Below are 21,389 nucleotides of genomic sequence, written 5' to 3'. Positions count from 1 at the left end.
TTCTAATGAAGCTTGTTTTGTGGAAGAGCCAAAGAGTAAACACATAGTGGGGAAATTCGGATAGTGATAAGGCTATGGGTTTGAAACAACAACAACAAAAGGACAAGATAATATAATAGTGTCTAGATAGAAAGTGGGGTTGAGAGACAAGAATGCATTGCTTCGTAGTGTGGCCAGGAAGGACCTCTCGGACAACATGGCATTTGGTCTGTGATTTGGACAAATAGAAGGAGCAAAGCTTGGAAAGCTCTCAAGCAAGAGCTGCTAAGGCAGAAAGGAACAGCAAGTATAAACCCAGAGATGGGTACCAGCTTGGTGTGTTTAAGAGAGAGAAAAAGTCCAGGATTGGTAGGAAGTGTGAGTGAGGGTTAGAATTGGGTGGGGGGTGGGGAGAGGAGGGATCACTGGATAAGCCAGGTAGTATTGAACGCTTTGGGAAATAGTTGAAGAATTTTTAAAGAAGGAAGGTGACATGATACTGACATTTGACTGGTTTGAGGAGAATGGGTTATAGGGGAAAGAATAGAAGTAGGAGGCCACTTAGTCTGCTTTAGAGGTCCAGACAAAGGGTGAGAATGGTTTGTCTAGGGTGGTACCAGCAGGGATAGAGGGAAATGGACATATTTGTAAAATATTGTACTGTTAGGAAAGGTCAGAGTGACCATTTGTTTTTTGTTTGTTTGTTTTTTAAAAGAATTCCAGACTTTTTGTTTATGTTATTTCAGTATAAGTTGAGCAAGATTGGGATGAATTCCTAACTTTCAAGTTTCTGAGCCAGATTGACTTCTGCTTAAAAAAACAACAACAAACCCAAACCATGCCCAACTAAATTAGCTAGAATATTGAGAGCTAGAATGAACCTTAGAGGAATGTTATTTTTGTTTTTTTAAAAATATCTCTTTATTGATTTCAGAGAGAGGAAGGGAGGGGGAGAGAGAGAGATAGAAACATCAGTGATGAGAGAGTCATCATTGATCGGCCGCCTCCTGCACGCCCCCAACTGGGGATTGAGCCCGAAATTGGGCTTGTTCCTTGACGGGGAATCAAACCTCGACCTCCTGGATCCTAGGTCCATGCTCAACCGCTGAGCCACGCCCGGCTGGGCTAGAGGAATGTTTTGACATGTCACCCTCTCCTCCATTAAAGGAAGAGGTAATTGAAGTCCAGAAAAATGAACTGACTTTTCCAAGGTCAGGTCCAGAATATCTGGCTCCAAATTAATGTCATTTCCATACAGTTCTGCTTGAATTTCTTTGAATTAGCTTGCTGCTTTTGAATAAAGAGTACACTGCTGAACTTTGAATCAATATTTATCTTGATAAATGGGTCCTATGAATATTAAGAGCGCCACATAAATAATGATGAAGTACTAAGACTTCCTTCTGTCCCATCCTTCCTCTCTCTCTTTCCTTTCTGCTCCTTCCCCTTCTTCTCTCCCTTTCTTAACTTCTCTCCATCTCCTCCCCCGTCCCCTCTCCCTTTTCCCCCACAGATATTGCAATTGCTGCTCCATATGGAGGTGAAGATAAAAAAGGAATCGTTTATATTTTCAATGGAAGATCAACGGGCCTGAATACGCTGCCATCTCAAATCCTGGAAGGGAAGTGGGCTGCCCAGAGCATGCCACCAAGCTTCGGCTACTCAATGAAAGGAGCCACGGACATAGACAAAAATGGATATCCAGGTGCTGTCCTAGAAGTGCATAGAGCTTCATAGATTTTTCAGTCCTAAGAGCAAATAGTTAATTGTGCTTTTGATTTATGTTATAAATTATTTCATTTAAGTATTTCAAGTACTGTTTAAGCCGCTACTGTTGTTTAAGGTGTTCTCATTACTGAAAGGGATATGAAGTAAAGACAGCTCTATTTCCTGGGAGTTTCCAATAAAAAACACATACTTTGAGTTTCTTTTATTATCTTAAAGTCTGTAATGAAGTAAAAAAAAATGCTGCAGAAGTTATAAACAAAAGCTAAATGCTCGTTTTAGGTTTTTGAATGTTAGCCATGTTTTTTCGGTTTTCAGTGATCTAACATTTTTGTGGACCTGACTAATCATTGTGATTTTTTAAAAAGTATATTATTTCATTGGATTATCTCATTAAGGCTTGTGAAGAATATAAGCTAGCTCAGCTCATTCCTATACCATTTTCTGGATGAGAAAAGAAATTGAAAAAGGCATTTTACCCAACATTGCCCAATGGTTTGAGCCAGTACAGAAAGTGAGATTTTTTTTTTTCTGGCTTGTATATACTTTGGAGTATTATAATGGACCTAAGATCATAATGGGTCTATTCTTTAAGTGAAATATAGTGCAGAAAATTTAGACTACCATTGTTGTTGAAACAGTTAATATGAGCTCAATGTGCAAGTATGTTGAAGTCCTTTTAGAAATAGGACATGACGTTGATTCTTACCTACATCAGTGTTAATTCAAGAATATTTTTTGTTATAAATGCAATATAATTATAGAACTTTTAGAAAATACAGCAAAACATATTTTGCAATCTTTTTTCTAACATTCATACACACTTTTTAACAAAATAGAATTATGCCTTGTGCACTATTAATAGCATATTTTATTCACTTAAAGTATCAGAAATGTTTCCCAATGTTATTATTCTTTAAAAACATGAATTTTATATTTTTCATTTTATCAAATGGCTATATATCTTATTTAACCTTATTTTGGGGCATTTATATTCTTCCATATAATTCTGGTGCATACATCTTATTTTTTTAAGTTTTTATTTTTTGATTATTTCCTTAGGACAAAGTTTTAGAGTTGCTGTGTCAAAAATAAGCACTGTTTTGTTTTGTTTTTAAGTTTGATGATACACATTGTCAAATTACAATCCCACTCCCTCTAAAAGAAGCTTTTGCAGCTTTTTAAAACACTTATCACTAGTGAGTGGTCATTTTCGCACATATGTGCCCATATTGGGTATCAGCTTCTGTTCCTTTTAAAGTAACTTTAAACTATATGACAGGTGGAAAATGTTATTTTGTCTTAATTTCCAGTTTTTGATTATTAGTGAGGGTAAGCATTTTTGTTTATTGCATCTATTTACTTCTGTGAATTTCTTTTTTACGTCTTTTTTTCTCTGCTTCTACTGGGATGTTTATCTTTCATTAATTCATTTTTTTTTTAACCTGTGGCAGGTGCCTTAAAATGACATATTTTAGGATATTAACTGATTTACAGCATGAGGCAAAGTAGGTTTATAGTTGTTTGTATGGAAAATTATAATAATAATTAGTAAATAATAGTACACGAATAAAGTCTGTGCTTTGTACATTCATAACTACAAACCTACTTTTTCCTGTCCCTGTATATTTCTTTGTCACATTTGCTCTTTTGGGCATACAGAAGTTCTTAATGTTTATATAATACAATCTGCCTGTCTTTATGGTTTTTTCATGTACTTTTCTGCCTAGACAGGGCTTCCTCAAATTTAGCTTGGTTATATTGTGAGGTAGAGCTCTGGTATCATTTTTTTTCCCAATTATTAATCATTTTTACCTGTTACATATAAAAACTAATTCTTTTTTTTGTTGATTTGAGTGCTATCTGCTATCAGTTCTGCGTATTCTAAATAGATGTAATGTGCTTTTTTCTTAAAGTAAAATAAAGAAAAAAATATATACAATGAAATTGTGAAATCCACAGGCATCTATACAGCTTTTCCCTTTTCGGTGTGTGTGTTTGGGGATTATACTTCCTTCCCCATTGTTGTTAATTTTTACTAAGTATCCATGAAAAAGGTTTTGTCTACCTGAATGAAAGACTAGTTTTATGATGAGTGTGTGTCACTGATGATAGCTTATTCGAGTTTTCATATTTTAGCCTTTTAAATTAAGATTTTCTTAAACTGCCTAATGAAGATAGATTTGAGAGTATGTCTAAATCTTCAGTGTATGTATTGAAAGTTTTATAGAATGGTATGTGAATTTTAAAAAATGATTATTATTAACATTTTTTTCTACTCTCTTTTAAGACTTAATTGTAGGAGCTTTTGGTGTAGATAAAGCTGTGTTATACAGGTGAGCACGTTTCCATATCCTATACTATTCTGAATTAATTGAAAATTTTATAGTTTAGTACCAGTGTTTGAATTTCAGCTTAATTTTCTTGAAGTAACGGTAAAATTTGTTCATTCTTTCTACTTAAGATTTTCTGCAGGCAGGCAGTATTTATACAAGGAGATACCAAAATAGAGAAAGCTGTAGATTTTTTTTCTTTCAAAAAGCATTTAGAATTTCCCCCTTTGGCCCTAGCTGGGTGGTTAGGGCGTCGGCCCGCAGACTGAAGGGCCTCTGGGTCAGTCCCAGTCAGGGGCACGTACCTCGGCTGCAGGCTCGATACTCGGTCCGGGGTGCATGTGGGAGGCACCTGATCGATGCGTCTCTCTCACATCTATGTTTCTCTCTCTCTTCCCCCCCTTCCACTCTCTCTGAAAAGCAATGGAAGAAATATCCTCGGCTGAGGATTAAAAAGTAACAATTAGAATTTCCCTCTTTGTTCTTGAAATCGTGTCTAGACATATTCTCCTCCATCTTAAATCTCTCTTCGAAAATTATAGGAGTTTCTATTTTCCTCCGAGACGCAAGGAATTAGCCTGGTGTTTGTTCCACAACATTCTGTGACTCTAAAGGCCGAATAGTATGTAATGACTTCCAAAATAGATACTTTTTAGAGCAATGTGTACATCCACATATCTGTATTTCCCAGCTTTATGCATATTTGCTGTTATTCTCTGTAGTTCATCAATTGCTCTTGCCTTAGGCTATCATCTGGCATCCCAGGTAGGTTAAGATGTTTACTCTTCTGTGGGCCATGTTTATACATGGCAGGAAAACTAACATTGAAACTGTGTAGTCAAGTTGGTGATGGATCAACTTGATTGTGGCTTTTCGGGCAGTGTGTATTCACACAGATTCCAGGATTTATCGTGACTGAGAGGCACACTGTCCTGAGCCTGCTGTGTTTTTGTATAGAGTTTAAGTCTATGCTTCTGAACTTTGGAAAACTAATATATTGTTTCAGTTTTTAAATGGCTGTTAATGAAGTAATACATGCATATGGTAAATATTCAAATAATATAAAAAGAGCACACAATAAAAAAATCTCACACTAGTTACTAGTTTATTACTGTAACCTAACAGAAATATACTATACATTAAAATAATTGTGTGTGTGTGTGTGTGTGTGTGTGTATGTATCCTTTGTACCTTGTGGATTTTTCCGCATCATACTAAAATTGTATCTCGCATATATCTTAGAGATCATCCATAGCAGCACAGATGGATTTATGGCATCATTTTCGCCACTGTATTGCATCGCATTAGGTACCTATCCCATGACTTGTTTGACCATTCTACTTTAATGGACAGTTCAGATTGGCTAGTTGTCCCACTTTGCCTGGAACTGAGGAATTTACAAGGTCATGGAACTTTCCATGCTAAAATCAGGACAATCCTAGGCAAACTGGGACAGTTGGTCATTCTGAGTTTTTGTTTCGTTTGTTTTGCTATTGTAAACAGTGCTTCAATAAACACTGCACTGTGGATGTCAACCGTAAGGCTTAGATCAATCTAACATTTTAAACAACTTTAAAATTTTTTTCTTATTTCCTATATCTCTCTTTCTCCTAGAGCCAGGCCGGTTATCACTGTAAATGCTGGCCTTGAGGTGTACCCTAGCATTTTAAATCAAGACAATAAAACCTGCCCACTGCCTGGGACAGATCTGAAAGTTTCCTGGTAAGAGTATAAGTTTAATGATAGATATTACTGTGATTAGTGGTTCAATTATTGTAAAAACAATTGAAAATGAAGGTGGAGAGTGAAGAATTGCTAAAGCAGTTTCTATGGGTGTCTTCTTGTTTTCATGCCATAGATTGCGTTATAGAAATACTGTTCTAAGGAAGATCTGTAGAAAGCTTTAGAAGTGTGCTAAAAACTAGTGTAAAGTTTTTAAAAATGATGCATGCTGAATGAAAATATTGAAAAAGAAGGAAAAGCTAAGGAGACCTCAGAATTCATTTATATTTAATTCTAAAAAAAGACTCATGAACATTATAATTTTTAAAAGATACGATCTTTTCCAGATTTACTATCTGTGAGTAGCTGTATGAAAAAATATTATTTCGTTCTAATATACCAGTCTTCTACTTGTTCCTTTACTAGTTTCTAAAGAAAAAATATTTTTTGTAAGTTTTTTTTTTTTTTTAATATATTTTTATTGATTTCAGAGAGAGGAAAGGAGAGGGAGAGAGAGAGATAGAAACATCAATGATGAGAGAGTCATTGATTGAGCCCACAACCCGGGCATGTGCCCTGACCGGGAATCGAACCCCGATCGCCTGGATCCCAGGTCAACGCTCAACCGCTGAGCCATGCCCGGCCGGGCTATTTTTTGTAAATTTAATGTCTGAATTCTTCTATGACTCGGTGTTTCTCAAGTCTCCATTATTTTTATGATACTCTTTCCTATATTGCATATTTAGCTGTATTTTCATTCTACCTGTATTTATAATTTTCTTAAGATTTTTTTCCCTTAAATTAACTTATGCTTTGCTTTAAAACATTTTAAAATAAAATGGAATAACTAGTATCTTTCTTCTACATGTCAAAATAAATATAACATTAATCATGAAATATCTTGACCCATATGCTATTAAAATTACTATGAGTACCCCACTTTGGGAAACACTGTTCAAGTTCCTGGCACACAAAAATCAGAGAACGTAGAGATGAAGGGTAGAATGATTGGAAGCTGGGAAGTTTTTATTTCAAAAGAGCTAATGAAAAATATTTTTCTTGATTTTGTTCTTGAATTATTATTATTAAAATAATTTTTCAAAAATTTCTTTCATTTGATGGCAGTAAAATGTAATGTAATGTTTGGTTTTCATTTTTATCGATTGGTAGTAAAGTTGCTTTCAAGATTTTTGGCTCTAAGTTTTACTGCCTTTCTTCCCTTCACTCACGTTGCACGTCTCTGGGTAGGTCCTAATAATATGCTTATAATTATGCTAATAATTTGAAGACTTTGAATAGCTAAAGCAGTAGCTTTCATATGTTTTTTATTGTGGCACATAGTACAAAATGTATTTTGTATCATAATCCAGTAAACACATATGTGTAATTTAAGTCAATTTTATTTATTTAATTAATTTATTTTAATAATGCCGGACACAGCCCATTATACTGATTTCAGCACTTGCTAATAAATTGTGAAAAACACCATCTTAGGGGAGTTTGCTAGTTGAAGGAAGCTTTTGTGGGGCTTTCTATTAAATGAGACACTATTTTAAGTCTGGACTGTCACCTCCCTCATTTAGCTTTATCAACAGGGTCTGTAAACTTGAGAGCAAGTTAGGAAATTGTTTTCTTTTTTTCCTCATCAAGGTGCTATGAAAGGAAGTGTGATTAAATTACTGAAGGATGAATTAGATTATTTTAGAGTTTCATGTTTTAAGTATAATATTAAGACATGGAGAAATACATAAAGCTTCACAGTGTAAACTATATGTGAGAAATGTGAGATTTGAGTGATGATAAAAAATATTTCTAAACTGAATTAAAGGATTTGTGTATTTTCTTTTTTCCTACAGTTTTAACGTCAGGTTCTGCTTAAAGGCAGATGGCAAAGGAGCACTTCCCAAGAAACTTAGTAAGTGTCCTGCAGAAAAGTTATATTATTTTAATGATGTTGCATACACAGCACTTGAAAATGTTTTGGAATATTTGAATAATTACTCAAACAGTTATTGTTATTTTTTATGTGAATGTTTAAAGTCCTTTAACATTGCACCATAATTACTTTGTTTGGAAACTCTTAACCCATTTCAGAAATAATACATTTATTTCTTGACATTGTGAACAAAATAACCCACTGACTGGTAAATACGATTTTCACAAAGTTAAGCGATTACCAATGTGAGATAAATGAGCTTGAGGAGAAATGAGTTTCATTGTTTATAAGTAGATGATCTACTGAGAACATTATGTTTTATGTCTTGGAGAATCCCCCAGCAATCTCGAGTAGAGGTGCTTTAGAAATAGAAGGAGAAAAAGTTTTGGCCCCTAAATTTTATCCACACAGCAAGCTCAGAGTTGACTCTTTATTTCCAAAAGATGGTTTATGTGGTCCTGAGAGCAAGGTGGGAGAGTTAAGTAATTGTGGCCAAGATCTCTCAGTATGTTAGCAACAAGTGCTAGGGAGTAATAATAAAGCAGGGGAAGAGGACTGCATATGTTGGGCATGGGTTTCTGCATGAAAGTTCACATAGGGTAGCAAGGAAAGGGAGGAGCTTGGGGATGTCCAGAGGAGTATTTTGCACAGAGGAAATTTCAAGAAGCTGGAGGCAAGAGGATGCTTAGTATGTTTGTGGGTGGACGGAACAGAAGTGGAAGCAAAATAACCCTGGGTTTTCACCCAAACTTGACATGAAGTTCAGCATTTAGAGAAACTGGGAAAAACATTTGTAGTTTTAAAGATCTGCACTCTTCCCTGCTTTGAAGAAACTCCTTAAAAGACCTGAATCTTACAAGCAGTAATCCTAACAACTGTGCTTCAGACCAGTAAGCTGCACATTCTCTTTTTTTTCTTTTTTTAATATTTCTTTATTGATTTCAGAGAAAGGAAGGGAGAGGGAGAGAGAGAGAAACATCAATGATGAAACATCATTGATGGGCTGCCTCCTGCACGCCCCCTACTGGGGATTGAGCGCACAACCCGGGCATGTGCCCTGACTGGGAATCGAACCTTGATCTACTTGGATCCTAGGTCGATGCTCAACCGCTGAGCCACACCTGCTGGGTTGCATGTTCATTTTAAGGTGATTCTTGACCCAGATAACTATATAGAGCCACTTGTTTCGTGAGGGGCATATTTATGTGACAATTTGATACTGGTAGCTTAAGTGGAAGTAGGAGTGGTGAGTGATGCAACCTGTTCGTTCATCGTAGTGTTTAATATAGTGGAATGGGTGCATATTGGTAAATATTTCTTAGTCACCATCAGCCAGAGTCCTGCTACTTGCATTAATGGTGAAAGTGAATTTACATATAATTTACATATATTTCATGCCCTGAACTTCCTCCTCTTAGCTTAATAATTTAATATAGAAGAGAATTTTCTCCTCTATCTGATAGTTGTTTTACTGTCATCATTATCTGTTGTCTGAATTAATATGACATTATTTTGAGGATAGTTGGATTAATTATTTAATTAATTATTAAACATTGGTTCAGAATTAATATGTTGTGGTCTCACTAAAATGTATAGACATCCTTAATGAATTAGGAGCAAATTACTTGTTAAAGGAATAAAAATCTCTGTTTACATGAAAACTCATGATACCTAGGACAGATAGGTGTCCATAAAGATTATGTTGGTTATAAATCCTTTGGTTTGTATAGACTTCCAGGTGGAGCTTCTTTTGGATAAACTGAAGCAAAAAGGAGCAATTCGACGAGCACTATTTCTCCATAACAGGTCCCCGGGTCACTCCAAGAACATGACCATTTCAAGAGGGGGCCAGATGCAGTGTGAGGAGCTGATTGCATATCTACGGGTAAGAGAGATTTCTCTGCTCATTGTCTTCTCTTTTTATTTATTGTTTTTTTTCCTCATCCAAATATTTTCACACTCTATACATTTTCACATATTAAATCAATAGGAAAGCACAGCCCGGCTGGCATGGTTCAGTGGTTGAGCAGGAGGTCGAGGTTTGATTCCTGGGCAGGGCACATGCCCGGGTTGTAGGCTCAATCCCTGGTAGGGGCGCGCAGGAGGCAGCCCATCAATGACTCATCATTGATGTTTCTATCTCTCTTTCCCTCTCCCTTCCTTTCTCTGAAATCTGTAAAGATATATTAAAAAGAAATAGGAAAGCACAGAAAAATTCACTTGAGGAAGTGTGGCTTTTTAAAATGTCAAAGCTAAGTAATGGACTTCTACTCCTGGTAGACTGAATATTCCAAATGGTCTTCCCACGATAATGCTACTGAATAAATTATGACAAATGTATTTCTTAAAAAGTGCTGGACCTTCAAGATAGCACAAGCAGTTTCCAGGGTTCACTGAAAATGAGCAATCAATTTAAAAAGGCCATTGGCTAAATGTGACTTGTGAGTTGTAAGCAAATGTGTGATCCAGGGTGACTGGGGTGGGATGGAGCCAGGGGAGAGGGTGAGCAGTAATTGCAGACACCGCACAGGGATTAGACTTGCCTGGAGCCTTCTGTAAGCCAGAGGTCTGAGCCTCTTGCTTTAGGTCTAGACACTTGCATGAGGCTAAAGTGTTTCCAGAACAAAGGTGCACCCTGACTCCAGCAAAATTAAGTGCAGAGCCTCTCTGTAACGATCTAGCATGAGCCCCATGATTTCCACAAATTTATTTTAAAAATTCCACTAAACACAAGCTATTAGGAAAAAACAACAAACAGATATTAGACCTCAAAGGCTTGAGATACTGGAATTATGTTACAGAATATAAATTTGTGTAAAATATTTAAAAAAATGAATGATGAAAGTTTTAAAAAGAAGACCAAAACATTAGTAAAGATTCAGAAGATTTAGCAGATCTACATAAAACTTGGCACAGATATGTGCAAAAAAAAAATGAAACTGGCCCACCTTCTTATACCACATGCAACATATATCTCCTCAAGCAGGGAAAACAGACAAAAAAGTAAACAAATGGGACTACATCAAACTAAAAAGTTTTTGCTCAGCAAAGGAAACCATCAACAAAATGAAAAGTCAACCCACTTAATGGGAGGACATATTAGCCAATGATTTATCTGAGTAATATCCAAAATTTATAAAGAAGTTATGAAACTCAACACAAAAACAAACAATCCCAATTAAATAATGGCAAATGTCTTGAATAGACACTTCTCCAAAAAGGACATCCAAATGGCCAATAGACATATGAAAAGATGCTCGACATCACTAGTCCTCAGAGCAATGCAAATTAAAACCACAATGAGGTATCACTTCACACCTGTGAGAATGGCTCCATCAACAAACGACAAGTGCTGGCGAGGGTGTTGAGAAAGGGGAACCCTGGTACACTGCTGGTGGGGCTGCAGACTGGGGCAGCCACTGTGGAAAGCAGTACCGAGTTACCTCAAAAGATTAAACATGGAGCCCGGCCGGGCGTGGCTCAGCGGTTGAGCATCAACCTGGGATCCAGGCGATCGGGGTTCCATTCCTGGTCAGGGCACATGCCCGGTTGCAGGCTTGATCAATGACTCTCTCCTCATTGATGTTTCTGTCTCTCTCTCTTCCTCTCCTTTCCTCTCTCTGAAATCAATAAAGATATATTTAAAAAAAAAAAAAAAAATTAAACATGGAGCTGCCCTATGACCCAGCGATTCCACTTCTGGGAATATATCTGAAGAAACCAAAACACTAATTTGAAAGAACATATGCACCTCTGTGTTCATTGCAGCGTTATTTACAGTAGAGCCAAGATTTGGAAGCAGCTCAAGTGTCCATCGGTAGATGAGTGGATAAAAAGCTGTGGGACATTACACAATGGGATACTTACTACTCAGCCATAAAAGAGAAGGAAATCTTACCCTTTGCGACAGCATGGAGGGACCCGGAGAGTATTATGCGAAGTGAAATAAGCCAGTCGGAGAAAGACAAGGACCATATGACCTCACTTACATGTGGAATCTAATGGACAAAATAAACAAACAAAATAGAAACAGACTCATAGATACAGAGAACCGATTGACAGCTGTCGGGGGCCGGGGGCTGGGTAAAAAGGTGAAGGGATTAAACAAAAAACAAGCAAATTTATAGACACAGTCAACAGCATGGTGACTACCAGAGGGAAAGTTCGGTGGCAGTAGGTAAAGGAGGTAAAGGGGAAACAAATGGGATGGAGACTTGACTTGGGGTGGTGAATTCAGGTGTATTACCAAATTGTACACCTGAAACCTATATAATTTTATTAAATGTCACCCCAGTAAATTAAAAAAATACTGAAAAAAACAAAAAGAAAAAAAATGGGATGTCACAGTTTAGCAGAATATAAAGGTAAATGCACAACCTTAAATGCCATTTAACTTAAAGGTTAAAAAAAGGAAGGGAAAATCCTCCACAAAATTAGGCATTGAAAACTACAGATAAAAGAGGAAACAAAATTTCCTGCCAGTCTTACACAAAGACATAGATGCAGAATTACTGAGCTAATTAAAATCTAGGGGTTTATTGAAAAGATAAAATAAATATACCAACTTGGGTTTATCCTAGGGTGGGTTAACATTAAAACTACAGAAGTGTAACTTAACATGTGAGTAAACTGAAGAAAAAACATGATCATCTTAAGTGTAGAAAAAGCTTTTGATTAAATTAATAACTGTTTGTGATTTAAGCAGGACAGATACCTCCAGTTATAATTATGAAGAAATACCATCTTACAGTAAAACAAAACCTGCCAATACCTGTCAGTTGGTGAAGATGTGAATTAATGAGAATTTTTACACGTTACTGATGGCAGTGTAAATTGTTATGAAGACTTTGGAAAATAATATGGTATTATACAACTGATAAACTACTTCTCACTATGTAGAAGAATCATTACAACATTATTTTTGTAATAGCAAAAACAAAAAGCACTAAAAAAAATCCAAGTAACCTTTGATAGGAGAATGGACAAATAAACATTGGATTTCTTATATGATGAAATATTACTCAATGTAAAACTTAACCTTAGCTACACGCAACAGTATGGATGAATCTTAACAAGAGTATTGAACAGAACTAAGTAAAATCACAAAAGAATATATATGATCTAAGTTTTAAATAAACAGGAAAGGCAAACTCAAGCACATTTTGTTTAGAAACATATACACTATGCTAAAACTGCTGAAAGCAGTCAAGGGAATGGTGAACTTAAAATTCAGGTTAGTGGTTACGTCAGAGCAGGAAGGCAGAGGGATGAAAACGAGAGGAGCCCGTGGGTAGCTTAAGCGGTATCAGTAATGTTCCAGTTACAATATTGGGCGTGCATTTGAGTGCTCATTTTATTAACATGCTTCATATATTTTTGTGTGAATCAATATTACATAATATTACAAAACTTGATTAAGTGTTCTCATTGAATAATGATAATCTTTTTGGATACTCTATTCTTTTTTTAAAGTATAGTTTTACAGAGGGTTTTGGTAGAATTGGATCAAGAGACAAATAATACAGCAGGCTTTGTATATTGCACTTACGGATTTCTGCAGATAGTTTGATGTCCTAGGTTGATGTCATCATTAATTCAAAGCTTTTCCATTTCTAGGATGAATCTGAATTTAGAGACAAACTCACTCCAATTACTGTTTTTATGGAGTATCGATTGGATTATAGAACAGCTACTGATGCAACAGGCTTGCAACCCATTCTTAACCAGTTCACTCCTGCCAACGTCAGTCGACAGGTACTGTACTTTCTCAATTTATCATTAACTTTATACTTGAATTTTTGTATGGTCCTGCAATTCATATTTTAAAATATCACAAGGGATTGCTTTCGTAATGTTGGGATTTTAGTCAGAGAAGCCAGAGGGGAAGGAACGTGGACTTTCAGGTTAGAGATATTTAAAGCTACTTAGAACTTAGTGATATGGAGAGAAAGGTGGGGTCACATAAAACAGTTAAATAATTCAAGGAAAACAACAAAACACCAATTTATTTACATAGTATTTTAGTATTTTGCTAAACAAGTTTTATATTTGTTTTATCTTTGATTTATATTTTAACTGGAAAAAGTACACACATATATACATAGATAGTACATTCTTTACGTAAAACCAAATAAAGCAATAAAATTTCATAAAGACTATTATAATATTTTTAGAAAATTTTATGTTAAACCCATGAATTCAGGCAAAATTAATTTTAATAATATATTTGTATTATTTTGCTAGGACTATCATAACAAAGTACTACACACTGGGTGGCTTAAACAATAGAAACTTATTTTCTCACAGTTCTGGAGGCTTAAAGTATAAGATCAGAGTGTCGACAGGGGTGGTTTCATCCATGCCTCTCTGTCTGGCTTGTGGATGGCCATCTTCTCTGTCTTCCTGTGTCTTCACAGAGTCTTCCCCCTATGTGTGTCTGTGTCCCAGTCTCCTTACAAAGCATCAGTCATACTGGGTTAGGGCCCACCCTAATGATGTCATTTTAACTTAATTACCTCTTTAAAGACCATATCTCCAAATACAGGTCACATTCTGGACTTAAACATATGAATTTTGGGTGAACACATGAAAATATCCAGAATTATTATTATTTGAATATGTAATCAATTTAAAAACTATCAGTGAAATACTTTACATTATTTAAGTCCAGAGTGTTACATACTTACAGCACATCTCGATTCAAATGCTTAAGCTTCATCACAAATACTTTTTCTGTATTTAGAATTCATATAATTTGCAGTTGAAAAAGTAGATGCACATACCTAAGTTGATCTAAACATACGAGTTTATTATTAACAGAATTAAGTATCAGTTTTTAAATTTAAATTTGAATTTATTGAAATTAAATACAATCTAAAAATAAATTTCTTAAGCTCTGGCAGGGTGGCTCAGTTGATTGGGGCATCGTCTGTACACCAGAAGGTTGTGGGTTCCATTCCCGGTCTGGGGCATATGGGAGGCAACCAGTCGATGTTTCTCTCACATCGTTGTTGCTCTGTCTTTCTTCCTCTCTCTCTAAAATCAATAAAACAGCCCCAGGTGAGGATAGATAGATAAATAAATAAATAAGTAAATTTATTAGTCACACTAGGTTCATTTCAAGTGCTCAAAAGCCACATGTGGCTCACTAGTGGCTACTGTATTGGACAGGGTAGCCCTAGAGTTTCCCTCTCTGCATCCTAATTTTTCGGAGTTAGAAGTTTAGTGCTTTCTGCAGTAAGATTAGCTTTTTTCTCCTGCCCATCATGTATTTATTCAAATAGATATTAAGTTCTTACTTTGTGCAAGATGTTAAGTACTTAACTGTAGACAATTGGTTCCCTGTAAGTAGAGAGCATTGCTCTCTGCTTTTCCATTTCTGAAACCACCTTTCCTAATAGCATATTTTAATACGTTAGCTGCACCAATGCCAGCTAAGTCCTTTCTCTTCAATGTAGAGTGATAGCCAAATATCCCTGTACCACTGTTTATTAATATTTCATATATATTTCTCATTTTAAACTTTAGATACTCATCATCCTGAAGTTCTTAATACACACCATATCACTAGTTAATTTATTGTCTGCAAACTCCACACTTTATTCCTGAACTAATTTAGCAGTGATTGTATTTGGTATGATCTATAGAATCACCAAAAAATTCTTCTAATGGTCCTGCCCCCCCCCTTTTCGAAGTGAACAGAAACTGCTTATGTTTAGGTTTTTTAGTTAATTTTCATGTATCATTGGGTCTCATCTCCAATTAATCTTACAGTTAAGATGTCTGTCATACAGTTTTATCCCGGGTGGCTACATATTCCCTATAATGACTTGGAATCTGCCATCTCTTTTTAGTTTTTTTCCAAGGAAGCCTTTCATTATTATTCCCCTCTAAATCTTTTTCTCTTTCTGTCTGCCTGCCTTTGGACTGAAGCCCTGTGGATATTAACAATAGACCAACCAAAAATGCCCTCCTTTTCTCTTTCCTTTTTTCTTCCTTCCTTCAAATCCTCCTGAGCCTCTTTGGCCCCTTCCCAGGTTCTCTTTCAGGCTCTCCGTGCTCCCGCGGGCACATCCGTGGCCAGACTGAGAGGAGGGTTCGGGTGCTGGCTCCCCTGCTCCCTGAGAGGCCAACGTCACTGTGTCAGAACCTTGGCCTCCCTCTCCTTCCCCGGGGCCATGCGTGTGCCCCCATCGTCTTGCCCAGTGCCTGTCCCCTTTGCTTTGCTTATCTGAATTGCTGCTCTATTTCCATGGTGTTGCCAGAGGACTGGTCTGTAAGGAGAAACCCTAGAAGGGAGTTTATTTGCCCAAGAGCACATAGCGTAGCCAGCAGCAGCTGAACCCCCGTTTCTTGACCGTTACTTTCTCCTGCCTGACACTTCATTCCAGAATCGTAGCAGCTTAATCTGAGATAGAGCCGAAAGGCTTGACTAATTGTATTATGTCCTATGAACCTTTCCCTTCCTTGTCCTTGACTCTTCACTGACCTATTTGAAAGTAAGTAGCCATGATTCCTTCTCCATTTAGGTATGCACATAAGCTGATAAATCTAAATCTATGCATGTGTGCATGTGTATAGTCATGCGCTTCACATATATTTTGTTACACAGCATGTGTGACCTGTATTGTTATCTTTTTCATGTAGAAAAAATAAATTGCCTTTCTTTTCTAGGCTCATATTCTCCTCGACTGTGGTGAAGACAACGTCTGTAAACCCAAACTGGAAGTTTCTGTAGATAGGTAAGGTTTGCTCCAAATAATAAACAGTGTAATAAGAACTTTAAATAGAAGAGCCCATGTTTCTACTCAAAGTAATAGTATATTTGAATGAGAATCAGTTATATTAGAGGATAATATGTGATTTTTTGTAATGGTAAAACTGTCAATATTGAGCTTTAAAAAAATACGCACTGTGTTTTTACTGGTTGTGTAGGCTGATGTAGACCTATTCCCATTCTTCATTGAGTAGTGTTCCAGAGTAACATCATATCTTCTTAAAGATACATTTTGTTATTGATATACTCCTAACTAAAGGAATCTGATTACCATTATATAATATATAAATTATAAGGAATTTTGTGAGAATCATGACAAATGATTCATTCAGTTTTTGGGGGGAAAAATCAGAGAATTAGTAAGTACATACAAAGAGATATAAAATTACTTCAGTAATAGATACGAATGAGAGTAATATACTAGTGGCATCAACATTTTTTTTTGCTTAGAAAAGCATTGGATTTGCACCCAGTGTGCTATTTCCAGTTTTCTATTGAGCTGTGTAGTAGTCTTAAAATATCTTGAGATGCTGTTGAACATGTCAGTGCTATCCGTGCATTTGTTTCTTTGAACAGCCATGCTATTCCCATGCAGTCTTTTTTCATTGTCTAGATTTGTATTAACTTGCAGAGATCAAAAGAAGATCTATATTGGAGATGACAACCCTCTGACATTGATCGTTAAGGCTCAGAACCAAGGAGAAGGTGCCTATGAAGCTGAACTCATCGTGTCCATCCCACCGCAGGCTGATTTCATCGGGGTTGTCCGCAATAGTGAAGTAAGCAAACGGCCTCTTTATAGATCGATATGCACTCATAGGTCTCATTAACATTAATGATCTACTCCCCTATTTGGTGTAGCCATTCTACTTAAGGCTAAATTGCTAGACAGTAGAGTTCCTATCTTACATAATTCCTTTCAAGCCTAATACTTTGCCTAATGCATTGATATGACATTTTTAAGATTGCTAACTAAGTGCCTGAAACAAGGTCAGGTAGATAAAGTACCTGAGCCTGTCCATCAAATTATTTGTCAGAGGTAATGTGGTTATGTATCTAAGTCCTCAAGGGATCTTTTAGAAATATTTTTACATTTATATGTGGCAGTTGTATACAAGTATGGTTTCTGTCTTATCCATTTGCTCAAATAAGTGTATTTGCTTTGTAAAGAAGAAACTTAAATATCTAACTGCATGATATTGTCTAGGAACTTTTTAGTCTTATGACCTCTGCTTTTTTATTTTGGTTATTAATTTATTTTCCTTATAATTTTTTTTTTGGTCAAAGGCCTTAGCAAGACTTTCCTGTGCATTTAAGACAGAAAACCAAACCCGCCAGGTGGTATGTGACCTCGGAAACCCGATGAAGGCTGGAACTCAAGTAAGACATTTTAATTGAATGGAATTATCTTCTAAAGAAAGTAGCACACTTATTTTTCTGTGGGTTTGTTCTATAGTAATTTTTTTAAAATAAACGCTTCAAAATGATGTCTTTAAATCGGGTTTGATTTAGAGCACAGTAATTAGCAGAGTTTTGTTTAGTTTTGACTAAACAAATAAAATAATGGGTTGTGCTGTTACGCTGTATTCAATAAACTGGCCTTTACACTACCTTCAGTTTGGTACATGGTTTAAGGACTGAAATTGTAACTTTGATATTTTAAACTAATGCTTTAATGAATCCTCTAAGCTACTCTGACAAATAAATAACAAGACTGTCATTCTTAGGTGAGAGATTTTCTCATTAACTTGAAACCTATATGGTTGTCCCAGACAGAATCAAGGAGCACCTTGGTTGCATCAGGTAGGGAGGAGGCAGAGCAGGAGCTTGAGAAGATGCACTCAGTGGGTTGCTTCCCAAATCCTCTAAGGAGTAAGCAAAATACAGGGTGGGGCAAAGGTAGGTTTATAGTTGTTTGTATGGGAAATAATATAATAACAATAGTACAAGAGTAAGCTGTTTCACATAGTCACAACTGTAAACCTACTTTTGCCCCACCCTGTATACTTTGTATAATTCCTGATATCAAGGAAAAATGGCAGTATATTTTGTGTTACTTTTTACAGTAGATATATTGGTAATGTGAAAATCTGTGATAATATGGGGGTAAATATTCCATATTTTCCCTTAAACAACATCTCTCCTGGTAGATGTGGTTAAAGGGCACAAGTTTTTTTACTGTTAGCTCCTGGAGAGCTAGTGCACAGTACTGAGAATATACTGTAGATGATATAATATTGTATTATAATCATCAAACTTGCTGAGAGACTAGATCTTTTTTCCAACCACAAAAAAATGATAATTATGTGACATGATAGAGGTGCTAACTATCACTGTAAGAGCAACCCTATTACAGTTCATAAATGTATCAAATCATGCTCTATACCTTAAGTTTACACAATGTATATATCAAATATATTTTAAATATTTTAAAAAATATTCCATATTTCTTTAAGCACAGTTTTCGTTAAAAGTCTTTACTTATAGATCTGTGAGGTCTTAAGTAACAGGGCTTGAACAGAGTACCTGGAGTTGCATTTTTTTCTCATATATTTAGCACAATGTTTCATGAACAAGTTGAACTTACTTTTTATTTTTTCATATTCACATTCTCTCTAGCTTTTCCACTCACAGCTTATTCAGTATCGACGATTCCAGGTTATTTCAAATGGCCAACTCCAGGCTTTGTAAAGTGGGAGGCAGTTTGAAGTCCCCCCGAAATGCCTTTTATGTGTCATATATGTGATTCCAAAAGCCTGTTTTCTCTTATCTTGTAACTCAGTTTTCAATTTAAAATAACAGTTTTCCACCCGCAGAAGTTAGGATGCTTGGTGTTGATAGAGTTGTGAGCCGTGAGGAGAAATCCTGGTTCTGGTCCTACCTATGCCTTCTTTAGTCAAGTCCTCTTACGCCTGTAAATCATCCATTCCTCCTTCCTGCTCCATTAGCACAGTTTCAGTTGTTAGCTTCCTGTAACCAAATCATTGTCCATAATTACTTACTTTCATTGATTCAACATTTACTTTTGCATTTTTTGGTAAAGATAATTATTATAAGGAGATATACCTATAATTAAGAACTGTTGTTAAATAGAGTCCATTATATATTAGCCCAGGTATCTTAAAAGAGACTTGATAGAAAGATCAGATTTAATTATCTTTGTTACAATGCTTTCAGTTTATTGTAAGTTTAGAAAAACCCTATTGTAGGACATTCTTTTTTATTGGACACTGACATTTTACTAGTTAGATATTGCTTTAACTGACGTTACCATCTTTTCTTCCTCCCTCAGCTCTTAGCTGGTCTCCGTTTTAGTGTGCACCAGCAATCAGAGATGGATACTTCTGTGAAATTTGATTTACAAATCCAAAGGTATAAAAACAGCCTTTTCAGTTTATAATAACTATTGAGGAATATTTGTTATAAATATGTTGTGTAATATAATTTAATATGGAATAGAATAGACTAAAATTTTGTTACTTGATTATACCATTTAAAAATCATTGTTTATATCGTAAGAATAAGTTTGTCAGTTTTTGAGTTTATAAAACAAAACTTAAAGTTAAGTAAAACTTGACCATCCTTTTGGGATTAAATGCTAATGAAAATAATTGATTTATATATTTTTGATTTCTTTGTTGCTTTTAATTTGTTCATTTTTAGTGTCACTGCTTTTGCTTCTGTATGATTTTGATGATGATTATGTTCAATTCAGTCCTAAGTGTATTCTTTTCTTTTTCAGCTCCAATCTTTTTGACAGAGTAAGCCCAGTGGTATCTTACAGAGTTGACCTTGCTGTTTTAGCTGCTGTTGAGATAAGAGGGTCAGTATGATTACCGAGTTGAGTATCTCATTCTCATGGTTAAAACTACTTTAAAAAGTAGTTACTTTTGCCCAGCTGGGCGTGGCTCAGCGGTTGAGCGCCGACCTAGGATCCAGGCGATCAGGGTTCGATTCCCGGTCAGGGCACATGCCTGTGTTGTGGGCTCGATCAATCACTCTCTCAAGTCATTGGTGTTTCTATCTCTCTCTCTCCCTCTCCTTTCCTCTCTCTGAAATCAATAAAGATATATTAAAAGAGAAAAAAAGTTACTTTTTAAAAGTAACGCCAGGGCCCCCTAGCTACTTTTGGGTAGTAGGCGCTTCATGTTTGGTGATGGTGCACCAATGCTAGAGCTTCTGTAGTGAGAAGATTCTAGGTGTGTGTTCCAAATATTTATTTGGTTACCATCTGGCAATAAACCAGACATGGCAGCAGCAGGCACAAAATAAGTGTACTCAACTTTTATTTTATGCAAATTGACATCAAGTCACCTGTTATGTTAGAGTCAATAAATGGTAGTGTGTATGTTTGTGCGCATGCGTATGTGTATACCTGTATAGGTTTTTTTCTTTTAAATATGTAGTGCTCTTTAAAAATTCTGCTTTTATTCATTTGGATACAGGGTACTCTAGAAAATGAACTGACTGTATCATTTTGATATTCATGGTAGGTTTTCTTTGGTCATTGTTTAGAGTCTCAAGTCCTGATCATATCTTTCTTCCCATTCCAAATTGGGAGCACAAGGAGAACCCTGAGACCGAAGAAGATGTTGGGCCAGTTATTCAGCACATCTATGAGGTTTGCAGTTGTTGGATTTAACTGATAGCCGGTAGACAGCCAACAAAGAGAGGAACAGATAGGCTGCTTTTAAAAGACAAGTCTATTTAATTTTATGTAAATTATGCGTAGTTTAAGTATGCACCAGAGAGTTCTTTGAATTTTCTCCCCTATTATTCATAAGTTCATTTTTATTAGACAAGCAGCTTCAAGTGGTTAAAGAAAGCAGTTTATACAAATTGTTGTTTAAAACCAATTAGTTCTACTTGAATAAAACCAGTATGCCATTGAGTATTTTCACATGGACATTTTGCAGTT

The 21,389-nt window shown here is 35.9% G+C and overlaps 1 protein-coding gene across 2 annotated transcripts in view; it reads left to right on the top strand.

The window, feature by feature from the left end:
- The window catches only part of ITGAV (integrin subunit alpha V), a 76,824-nt gene that overhangs the window by 44,438 nt on the left and 10,997 nt on the right, over nt 1-21,389 (top strand). For both annotated transcript variants that reach the window (XM_016212598.2, XM_016212524.2), the window contains exons 13-24: nt 1,493-1,684; nt 3,995-4,040; nt 5,652-5,759; nt 7,616-7,674; nt 9,426-9,580; nt 13,312-13,449; nt 16,369-16,436; nt 17,103-17,250; nt 17,759-17,851; nt 19,764-19,843; nt 20,214-20,294; nt 20,987-21,092. In XM_016212598.2, the coding sequence (XP_016068084.1) occupies nt 1,493-1,684; nt 3,995-4,040; nt 5,652-5,759; nt 7,616-7,674; nt 9,426-9,580; nt 13,312-13,449; nt 16,369-16,436; nt 17,103-17,250; nt 17,759-17,851; nt 19,764-19,843; nt 20,214-20,294; nt 20,987-21,092 (1,274 nt within the window). The remainder of the gene's footprint in view (nt 1-1,492; nt 1,685-3,994; nt 4,041-5,651; nt 5,760-7,615; nt 7,675-9,425; nt 9,581-13,311; nt 13,450-16,368; nt 16,437-17,102; nt 17,251-17,758; nt 17,852-19,763; nt 19,844-20,213; nt 20,295-20,986; nt 21,093-21,389) is intronic.

The sequence above is a fragment of the Miniopterus natalensis genome, chromosome 8 (assembly GCF_054644295.1).
Source record: "Miniopterus natalensis isolate mMinNat1 chromosome 8, mMinNat1.hap1, whole genome shotgun sequence".
In the NCBI taxonomy this organism is placed as follows: Eukaryota; Metazoa; Chordata; class Mammalia; order Chiroptera; family Miniopteridae; genus Miniopterus; species Miniopterus natalensis.
Note: the sequence above shows the minus strand (reverse complement) of the source record. Positions and strands in the feature narration are given on the sequence as shown.